Source organism: Dendrobates tinctorius, unplaced genomic scaffold, assembly GCF_039654945.1.
Source record: "Dendrobates tinctorius isolate UK_male_01 unplaced genomic scaffold, ASM3965494v1 ptg000162l, whole genome shotgun sequence".
NCBI classification, from domain to species: Eukaryota; Metazoa; Chordata; class Amphibia; order Anura; family Dendrobatidae; genus Dendrobates; species Dendrobates tinctorius.
Genome location: NW_027361829.1, coordinates 36,590,944 through 36,602,969, shown reverse-complemented (window position 1 = coordinate 36,602,969; position 12,026 = coordinate 36,590,944). Strand labels below are relative to the sequence as shown.

General features: G+C 37.4%; 1 protein-coding gene across 1 annotated transcript in view; it reads right to left on the bottom strand.

The window, feature by feature from the left end:
• Positions 1-12,026, bottom strand: part of BMPER (BMP binding endothelial regulator) — a 495,935-nt gene that overhangs the window by 220,367 nt on the left and 263,542 nt on the right. Inside the window, exon 10 of the mRNA XM_073549959.1 lies at positions 11,808-11,912. Coding sequence (XP_073406060.1) covers positions 11,808-11,912 — 105 coding nt within the window. The remainder of the gene's footprint in view (positions 1-11,807; positions 11,913-12,026) is intronic.

Below are 12,026 nucleotides of genomic sequence, written 5' to 3'. Positions count from 1 at the left end.
GCTTCCTCAGGGGGCATTAGCACCGGTCCCCGTTGTAAACTAGTTAACCCCTTCTGATGGATTGCAGCAGGGGACCTGACTGAACAGCGGAGAGGTATGCATATAGTTGTTTTTTATTTTATTTTTATTTATTTTTTACAGAACAGTGGTTTTTTTGGATTAGCAGATTAATAAATGTGGTCAAAAACTTGGTGTGATTATTTCATTAAAAGAATTTTTAACTAATGTGTGTGTGTCTTTTTTTAACCCTTTACTGTTCTAGAGTTAATAATGGATCTCATTGACATCTCTCCATTATTAACCCGGCTTAATGTCACCTTTCAATAGCAAGGTGACATTAACCCATTATTATTAACCCATTAGCCACCGCTAAAGGCAATGGGAATAGAGAGGCTAAGTGCCAGAAAAGGCGCATCTTATAGATGTGCCTTTTCTGGGGTGGCTGGGGCAGATTTTTTTAGCAAGGGGGGCAAAAACAATGGTCCCTCTCTAGGCTATTAATATCTACCCTCATTCACTGGATTTCCCTCTCTGGTGGAGAAATTACAGAAGGAGCCAACATAATTTTTTTCAATGAATTAACCCCTTAATTTAACACCTACATGTCCCAAATTTTACACACATGCCCTAATCAAATTATTAGTCAAAGACATAGAAAAAACTAAACGAAATGAAATGGTTTGCTGTATGTAAACCATGTGTCATTTCTTGTCAGGTTTTGTAATGATTTTACAGAAGCCGACAATTGATTTAGCAGCTATTCTGCTATGTACTGTAGATCTCTATGAAATATATATATATATATATATATATATATATATATATATGTCTCAATGACATGTATGTATATATATATATATATATGTATGCATTCTATGTGTCTATATCTATTCTTTCGTTTGTGTTTAACCTGTCATTGGGATCCATGATATGTCCATTTTGCAAGCCGGCATATTACGACTGTAAAATACAGACCGTATTTTTATACATTGTGTCTGACTCCAGCCTTACAGTAATTTTGACCAATGGTGTCCAAAGTTTTACATGCCACTGTATGTTACCTGTCATTATAATCCTGTGTAATGATAATAAGATGACTGCTGAAAAGTGATATCTACAGAGCAGAAAGTGTCAGTCTATTGTGAGGCTCATTGACCAGAATAAAAGTTGCAGTATTGTGTATAATATTAATAGTGACATGGAAATAAAAAAAAAATAAAAGCAATCTTGATGTGTTGTCAAAGTGATAATAACTTCAGTTAATGTTTATAAGGAGTAGACACATTAATTTGTATTCATTTGGGCTTAAATGTAAACTGTAATACATGTGCAAGAAAAAGCAGCAGTGAACAAGTAATGAATCATATACACAGTATATATATTTTATATTTATGCTTTGCAGGAGAAAAATAGCCAAGTAATATTTGAGCTAAATCATCAAACAATTTTTGGAGTTTTTGTCCTCCTTTGAATTGTCTCACCTCTAACATTTAAATTTTACAATTTTACAATTTATTGTGCTACTTGACACCTTATGTGTTACGACTTGTAGATTTTTATGTATTTTTAGGCATAGTTCCAGGGAGTATATACACTGTATACGGTATAATAACATTAAAGAAACTGCCTAGTGTCTATTAGGTAAAAATTTAAAAGAGCCCCAAATTATTTAAAATTGAAAACTAGTTAAAAAAAAGTTAAAATTCAAAATCGATTCCTTTTTTTTCCTTAGTGCATAAACATCAGTGGTTCCTGCCATTCTTTAATTACAAATTATCAACAAGTGACTGCTGCAGCCAACAGAGGCACTAGTGGTCATGTCCAACATTACTGACTACATGACTGTTAAGGCCAGTTCACTCACTCGTATCATTACTGTTAATTTATTTTAAAAAATTAACTCCATTAGGAAACCTTTTTTTTTTCAAAACATTGATGTAATGCCTTAATTGAATATGTTATTATTCTATTAGGCCATACTATGGTATATCTTAACATGCATTCTTTCTTAACAAATTTTGGAAACCTTTGTTAGGCCGAGATCACACATGCAAGAAACTCAGACGAGTCTCGCATCTTAATACCCAGCACTTACTAGAAAATGCCATGGATCACGATTTCACCCACAGCTTTTGTGTGCACATGTCAGCTGTAATATTAGCTGACATGTGTCCAGAAAGGTGTAGGCTCTGGCGCTGAGCCCGCACCTTTCAAGGCACATGTCAGCTGATATTACAGCTGACTTGTGCACGCAACAGCTGTGGGTGAAATCGCGAAGCACCCATGGCTGTTAAGTAGTTAAATGCTGCTGTCAATCTCTGACAGCAGCACTTAACTCGCACTTGCCAGATGCAAGTCGGAAATCCCACCCGTCTGTGACCCCGTCACATGATCGCGGGTCACCGATGGGTCGGCATGACAACCAGAGGTCTCCAGTACACCTGTATGGTTGTCATTGCCAGATTGCTATGAGTACCGCCCTGTGCGCTCATAGCAAGTGAGCATTTCTGCTGCACATAGGCGATCTGATCATCGCCTGTGTGTAGCAGAGCAGAACAAAGTACTGCAGCTTCTATTCTCCCATGGAGACTATTGAAGCATTCAAAAAGAAAAAAAAAGTTTTTAAAAAAATTTAAAAAATGTAAAAGGTCAAATCTCTCCCCTTTTGCTCCATTCAAAATAATAACAATGCAACAATAAAAAAATCAAATATACACATATTTGGTATCACTATGTTCAGAATTGCCCGATGTATCAATATAAAAAAAAATTAACCCGATCGCTAAATGGCATAATGAGAAAAAAGAAAAAGTTTTAGAATTTCCTTTTGTTGGTGGCTGCAAAATTGCATTATAATGCAATAACGGGCGATCAAAAGATCGTATCTGCACAAAAAGGTATGTAAAACATCAGCTCGGCATGCAAAAAAAGCCCTCACCCAACTCCAGATCACGAAAAATGGAGACGTTATGGGTGTCAGAAAATGGCACAATTTTTTTAACAAACTTTGAAATTTTTTTTTACCACTTAAATAAAAAAGAATCTATACATGTTTGGTGTTTGTCAACTTGTAATGACGAGAATCATAAGGACATGTCAGTTTTAGCATTTAGTGATCATGTTAAAAAAGAAAAAAAAAACTGTGGAATTGCACTTTTTTTGCAATTTCACCGCACTTGGAATTTTTTTTCCCATTTTCCAGTACACGATCTGCTTTCTATTGGATTAAAAATAAAGAAAAATTGTGTAATTGTAATTAGTGATGGGCGGCCCGATGATGTTCAGATCTGCTGAGTTCAGACAAACTTTAAAAATGAATGGTTTGTTTGACAATGCGGTAAACACCGGCTCTGATCGTTGGTAACTTTTTACCTTACCGCCGGTCAGAGCGCTGCGGTTTCCACGCTGACACACAGAAAACAGTGGGTCTCGCTGATAGTAGAGAGAGAAGGAGAGGCTGATGTGAATATTCACCTGCTGATGCCTGCCCATAGTAATAAATCTCAGAGAGATAATTAGTGCAATGTATGTGTAGCTTACTGTACATGTATTTATTGAAAAAAATAGATAAATTAAAAATGGTGTGGCGCTGCAGCCCTTCAACAAGTTTTGTTCAGGCTGCCAAATCCAAATGGTAACGTGGACTTGCGTGAGAAGTTCATGTTCGGGGTAACAAGATGTCCAGTATGGAACCTGAACTTAACCGTTCGGGTTCGCCAATCTCTAACTGTAATTCAAATTAATCAGCTCAGATGACAACTACATCTTATCATTGGACACTTAGGCCGGGGTCACACTTGCGAGTGGAATGCGCGAGTCTCTCTCATCAATACACAGCACTGCCCAGGCACTCGAGACCGGAGTGTGTGGGTGCATGTATTTCTATGCAGATGAACGCTCCAGTCCGAACTGCTGGCAGCAGTGCTGGGTACTGAGACGAGAGACTCGGGCAAGTTTCTCGCATTGCACTCGCAATTGTGACCCCAGCCTTAAGTTCCCATCACACATAGCGAGATCACTAGCGAGATCGCTGATTTTGTGATGCATCAGCGATCTCTCCAGCGATCTCGCAGTGTGTGACACGTATCGGCGACCGGCCCCCCGCTGGGTATCGCTGATTGTGCAGGATCATCCTGGGCCATTTTTTGATCATTGGTCTCCCGCTGGCCAGCACGCATCGCTGCGTGTGGCAGTGGGAGACCATCGATCAGCGAGCTCCCGATGCTGTAAGCAGATGCTGGGAGCTGGTATCCAAGGTAAATATCGGGTAACTAAGAGCCCGCTGCACTTACTTACCCGCTATGTACCTTGGATACCAGTGTGCTAGTGCTGGGAGCTGGTATCCAAGGTAAACAGCGGGTAACTAAGTGCAGCGCGCACTTAGTTACCCGATATTTACCTTGCATACCAGCTTGAAGCACGAGCACGCTGGTATCCAAGGTACACAGCGGGTAACTAAGCGACGCGTGCACTTAGCTACCTAATATTTACCTTGAATACCAGCGTCCTTGCTGGTCCTGATTGCTGGTGTGTCTGCCTGTTTGGCAGCTCACCAGTGATCATGTAGTGATGCACCAGCGATCCTAACCAGGTGGTATCATTGTGGGGATCGCTGGTGCATCGTTTGGTGTGACGGTAACTTTAGTCTGGCACTGCCATTAGCACTTCTATCTATCCGCTATCAACTGAATCTCTGTATTATTGCAGGCTACTAAACTCACCATATTCAATGCTCCTATTATACAACACTTTACTGTCTGGAGTATTTGTCCAAAGTTTTAGCTTTCTCTTCTTATCTTTCTCTATTGTTGAGTAAGGATACGTTCACACATTGCGTTATTGCTGCACGTTTTTATGCACATTTTAAGCCACATTTTATACTACGAGCAAAGTCTATGAGATTTCAGAAATATCAAGCACACACATTGGTTTTATTTTCCTGACTGATTTTGAAAACTGCAGCATGATACTTCTTTCATCACTTTTTTACCCATAAAAAACAACGGGTAAGTGCAAAAATACAGCAAAAAGTGCAGGCATCAGGTTATGCTGCATTTTTAGTAAAAAAAAGCATTTACAGCAATACTTGAAACCCATTTATTTTTGTGAATTTTGCAAGTTTAAACCATAATGTCTTGTTTATGGCAGGTGAGAATAGAACAGTTTAATTAAATTAGTGATGTATATAAAGTAAACATTGCCCAACCAAGGTGTGAAGTTTAGCAATGCCTGTGGCTGACCAAGGTGTGAAAATAAAGTGTCCTACAAATTCAATGCTCTGTCCATGTCTTAGGTAAACTACTCCTGACCAATTTATCTCTTCCCAGTATTACGTTTGTAATTGTGTATTGTTTCATAAACTCATGTGAACTTTTTGGCCAGAATAGTCACTATTTTTTCAGACATAAAAATCTTTTTCCACTAAAAAATTTGATCAAATTGCCCTTTTTCCAAAAATGGTTTTATGTTTTCACATATGTGTTGCATTGGTGATCTGTGTTCATGCTTCAGTGGTGGAAGGAAACCTAAACTTTGGGATTTTGAAAAACGCAGCAAAAACACAACCAAAAAAACAGAAAAAATGCAGCAAAATCCTGATTTTTGTAAGTTTCTTTACTGTCAAGAGAGCAGGTTTTGCCTGCAGAAAAAATGCAGCAAAAATGCAACTTGTGAACATAGCCTAAAATGGCTACTGCATTTCCTGCCAAAGCTACTATACAAGCTATCATAGTTCCGATATTATACCATTTGATGTGATAGCTGCAAGGCATTATGCAGAAGCCTGTGTGGTCCCGATTAAGGTCATGTCAGATTTATGCTACTGATGCAATTTTCTAAAATATGCAAAAAGCTGGCAGGCATTTTTTTTGACAATTCGTAAGATTCAAATTGGTTTGAATTTACTAGTAGCTGAAAATTTCGTAAAATTTGATTTGCATTGAAGCAACTAAATCATCTCAAGTTAATAATTTAAGATATGACTAAGTACTACTGTGTCAGGAATCATTTACCATGGATTAGTTACAAATACACATGTGGTCAAAATTGTTGGTACCCCTCATTTAGTGACAGAAAAATCCACAATGGTCACAGAAATAACTTGAATATGACAAAAGTAATAATAATTCAAAAATCTCTGAAAATGAACAAATGAAAGTCATACATTGCTTTTCATCCATGCTTCCACAGAATTTTAAAAAAATAAAACTCATGAAATAGGCTTGGACAGAAATGATGGTACCTCTGAAAATAATGTGACAAAAGGACATGTTAAATCAAGGTGTGTCCACTAATTAGCATCACAGGTGTCTACAATCTTGGAATCAGTGAGTGGGCCTGTATAGGTGGATACAGATACTAACTGTGCTGTATGGTGACTAGTGTGTATCAAACTAAAGGGAAAAGTTGTCACAGGAGACTAGAAAGAAAATCATAGACAAACATGTAAAAGGTAAATGTTATAAGACAGTCTTCAAGCAGCTTGATATTCCTGTGACTACATTTGCACATATTATTCAGAAATTTAAGCTCCATGGGACTGTAGCCAACCTCCCTGGATGTGGCCACAGGAGGAAAACTGATGACAAATCAAAGAGATGGACAATATGAATGGTAACGAAAGAGCCCAGAAAAACTTCTAAACAGATTAAAGGTGAACTTCAAGATCAAGGAACTTCAGTGTCAGATTGCACCATCCTTCGTTGTATGAGCCAAAGTAGACTTCATGGGAGACGACCAAAGAGGACACCATTGTTGAAAAAAAACATAAAAAAGCCAGACTGGAAATTGCCAAACTACATGTTGACAAGCCACAAAGCTTCTAGGAGAATGTCCTATGGACAGATGAGACAAAAATGGAACTTTTTGGCAAGGCACATCAGCTATATGTTCACAGACGGAAAAATGAAGCATATCAAGAAAAGAACACTGTCCCTACAGTGAAACATGGAGGAGGCTCTGTTATGTTCAGGGGCTGCTTTGCTGCATCTGACACAGGGTGTCTACAATCAGGGTAAAATCAACTCTCAAGACTATCAAGGGATTCTAGAGAGAAATATGCTGCCCAGTGTCAGACACCTTGGTCTAAGTCGCAGGTCATGAGTCTTGCAACAGGATAATGGCCCAAAACACACAGCTAAAAACACTCAAGAATGGCTAAGAGAAAACATTGGACTATTCTGAAGTGGCCTTCTCTGAGCCCTGACCTAAATACTATTGAGCATCTTTTGAAAGAGCTGAAACATGTTGTCTGGAAAAGGCAACCTTCAAACATGAGACAACTGGAGCAGTTTGCTCTTGAGGAGTGGGCCAAAATACCTGTCAAGAGGTGCAGAAGTCTCATTGACAGTAACAGGAATCGTTTGATTCCAGTGATTGCCTCAAAAGGTTGTACGCCAAAATATTAAGTTAAGGGTACCATCATTTCTGTCCAGGCCTATTTCACGAGTTTTATTTATTTTTTTAAATTCCATGGAAGCATGGCTGAAAAGCAATGTCTGACTTTCAATTGTTCATTTTCATAGATTTTTTATTTATTATTTATTTATTATTAATTTTGTCAGATCAGATTCAAGTTATTTCTGTCACCATTGTGGGTTTTTCTGTCATTAAATGAGGGGTACCTACAATTTTGCCCACGTGTGTAAGTGCTTTTATTTCTCAATTTTTCAAACTAGTGTATTCACATTGAAGATGAGAGACGGCAACCAGTCAATTAACAGCTTCCACTTCCCAACCTGCCACACAATAATAATGAAAGGAAACTGACTTATCTGTTGCACGGTATGCCACAATTTTTTGCTGGCGCTCATTTCTAAAATAATTGCTTTTATTGCTCATATAATCCTAGAAAAATGTTTTACAAGCTATCATTATCGAATCCTCACATTTGAACAGTTAACGATATGCAAATGCATAGTTTTACAGGCTAATATTCAACAATAATGTCCCTTTAATGTTTAAAATGTCATATATCCTTTGAAGATAATGTTTATATAGCTATAAATGCAGTAATTGCAGCAGCACCAAAGCCATGAGTTCATCCGAGGATGGAATCTATGACCAACACCAGTGGTTTACGGAACACGGTGTTCACTGGCATTGATTCCAATGTTTATCTCAAGAAAAAGGTAGTCGCCTATTATACTTTACATGTGTTGCAAATAGTCATTCAAGGGGATCCCTTAGGAGCATGATAAGTGATAACATCCATTTTTTTCTTTAAGACTCTTTATAATCAGACCGTGTTTTATTCTGTTAAGTTTTATGAGCCTTTCAGTTTTATGTCTGAAAATATTTCAGGCAAGACTAATTAGGCTTTTGTTTGGTTGTGCAACAGAAACAGCTGTTGTTTTTTTTTTGTGTGCCTCATTTGGCACCAATGTTAAGAAGGCAACTTTAGAATAGTAATAAGGTACAGATGTGAATGGAATGAAATACTTTCTACGCCACACACTCAACAAACCTTGGCTGCATTTATAACTAACCTGAGGGTTGTCCTCCTGAAATCTACGAGATCTGCCAGTCATTCATAAATTGTTATGGAAGAACCCCCGCCCTCCTTTCTCTCAATAGCATAGTCAATAACTAATAAGTGATAACTTTCCATATTTTTTCTATGAATGTTTCCAATCATCCTGTGTTGTTTTATGAGATTTCCAGTGTAAGTCTGAAGTGGTTTGGAGCGATAGAAAGAATGGAAATCTGCTATTAATGGAGCTAAAAAAAATCTTTGCGCGACTCTATTGAACTCAATGTAATCTAATTAAATGAGTTACCTTTTTACTCCTATTATGTTAAATGACCCTGACCTGCATATAGAGCAGAACTTTTTTATGTTGTAAAATACATAATCATCCCATTTATAGCTAACAAAGTAAGTATCAATATGTTTTTCTATCTAAAAGAGTGAAAAGTTCTCATTATTCCTTCCTGAGGATACTACAAATAAACTTAAAATGGCATATTCAGCATGAGACAATCACACACACTAATGATATTACTATATATTTCTTACTAGAGATGAGCGGATAAGACAAAATATAAATTTGACAGTTCATGCACTTTTTATCCTGGGAAATTTGATTAGCAGAGAAATGATTCTCTGCTAATTTAATGTTACTTATTATGCTCTGGAGTCTAGAGAGACCTCAAAGTATAATAAATCTAATGTGTAAATTTAAAAAAAAATCCTTATCCTCACCTCTCTAACCCTTCCAACTGCTCCGCTACTCACTGCCATCTATTCGGTCCTTGCTGCATCTTCTGATTCCCTACCGCTCAAGATAGAATGAGTTTTGTGCAAGTGCGTATAAGGTCATGGCATTATGACATCCCAATGTACATCCTGACCTTCCGCGAGAGTGTGCAGAACCCGGCTGGGCCCCAAGAAAGCTAGAAATCTCAGCTTAGCGTTAGATCAAAAGATGTCACGCAGACCGGACAATCGATTGTGAGTAGCGGAGGGGCCGAAGAGAAGATCAGTGAGGTAAGTATATGGATTTTTTTTTTTAAAACCTATTGATGATCCTTTATGGTTCAGAAAAATGCCAGAAAGAGGAAGTGAAATACAATAATATTTGCATTTTGGCAAATCCAGATTTCTGAAAAATTTGAGCAGAATTTAACTCTGCTTGCATCTACTTGCTTTTCTCTATGTCTTAGCATTTTTAGTTTCTATGATTTATTTTGAGATAAAGCCAAGAAATTAAACTGAAGACTAAAACAAAGACTTCAATATCAGCTAAAATATCTGGAAGTGTAATTGCCAACATGAACACCACTTCTTTTTCAATTATAGGCCCAGCATAGAAAATTATTTTGAGCATCTTCTATCACAATACATTTGTAGAACACAAGAATGTTGAATACACTTTAAGCTATGTAGTTATCATCAAATAAATGTCATAAATTCAATCCCGTAACAATTTTCACTTTTAACAATTTACTGGGCCTTTAATCCCGCTAAAGAAAAGGTACATTTTGGTTTCTTATGCCCACAGAAAAAAATTTTTTTTCAAATGCTGCTTTCTATATGTGATTTTTTTATTATTATTATTTTTTAGCTTATCCCTAATTTAGCTTATCCCTAATTTTTTTTTTTTTTAGTACACATAGCGCTTTGTTATAACTTAACTTTCAAACTCATATCCAATTTTATAGTGAAAATTTGTCTAAAAGTAGAGTTGTTTTATAAATGTTCATCACCAATTTCTCTGGTGTATAATAATGCCATGAATATGAATATACTATTTACTATATAGCATCGCTATAATACTGATAAATAAATACCCTATTTTACTTTTAAGTGTATATTACCCCAAAATTTTAGATATGACGTCTGTATATTAATGAAAATTATCCAAAGACATTTTTTATGAACGTGCAAAAGTAAATAAAGCTATGGTAGAACAGACAAAATTTGTGCACAGGGATAATGTTTGCTTGTTTACATAACTTAATTCTGCAGACCAAGCCAAGAAAAAAGGGGGCATATACCCTTTAGTAAGTAAATAAATAAATAGTAACATGTAAGATAGGGTACTTGGTTAACACGGTTTTGACCGAAAAAGCTTAAAAGCCATCTGACAAGGTGTAGCCAGTGTTCACTATATTCTGCATAACAAGAACATCATGTATGAACAATGAGCATCTGATAAAATGTATTCATGTCATGTATTATATACCAGAAATGCAGAGGTAAGAAGATGCTGCTCACACCACTGTCAATCCTGTCTTTCTGATCTAATACTAGAGATATCTGGGGTGCTAAGGTAAGAAGAGGCTGCTCACACTGCTGTCCACCCTGTCTGTCTGATCTAATACTAGAGACACCAGGGGTACTGAGGTAAGAAGAGGCTGCTTACACCGCTTTCCACCCTGTCTGTCTGATCTAATACTAGAGATATCTGGGATACTGAGGTAAGAAGAGGTTCCTCACACTGCTGTCTACCCTGTCTATCTGATCTAATACTAGAGATAGCAGGGCTACTGAGGTAAGAATAGGCTGCTCACACCGCTGTCCACCCTGTCTGTCTGATGTGATACCAGAAATACCTAGGGTGCTGGGGATAGCTTCACAGTATTTCTATTGCTAAGCTGCAAGCTCTGACAAACTCTCACTAAACAGATGCACCCCAAAATGGTTGTAATTGGCTGTACTATACTATGTGATGTGATACCTGCAAGGCATTGTACAGCAAAGCCAACCCAGTCATGTTCAGGGTTATGTGAGACTGCTCTGGCTGATGCAATTTTGTGTTTAGTGTAAATTAATGGTGGACATTTTTGGTGATTTGCGCAAGTCGAATTGCAAATTTTTCAAATTTGCTGGGTCCTACATTTTGACAAATTTGACTCAGTTAAAATTAGTCACTAATCTTTAATTATAAATCAATCTGGTCTGAACAAAGACACAGATCAGAGGCTGTTAAATACTTTTCAGAACTGGATAACCACTTATCACTGTCAGACTGGGGACAGTAAATATACAGTAACCCTGCAGACTGGTACACTTCTAGCTGTCATAAGTTTACAATAACTGGTTAACCAGCTTTAAATGGGCTTGCTAATGCTAGATTTTGGAGTTCCTGTAGTTCCCATTTGGAGTTCCTCTAGTTACTGTTTTGAACCCCTTCCGAGGATACTTTACGACACTGGTGGGCCAGTCCAACATCGGCTATAAAGCCTATAATGTCCAAAGACCATGTAGATTCAAAAGTAATGAGCAGAGTACAGTAAAAATTATATTTTCCTCAACTAGAGATTAAACTGCATTTTATATAATGAAATGAAACTATAATACTTACTTGGGGGCAGCTGTTCACTGGAATGCATTGCTTCTTGCGACACTCTATCTTGCCTTTCACACAAGAACAGATGGTGCAGTTGACAGAGGACCACATCTCTCCATCCTGCATAAAAAGCCAAAAAGTGTAGCCATCAGCTGGGGCTTTCAAGAGCAAGTGATCCCAGTCATGTATCAAACTACAGGCAAACAAATCATTTCATCCCCAGAGGGCTTGTAT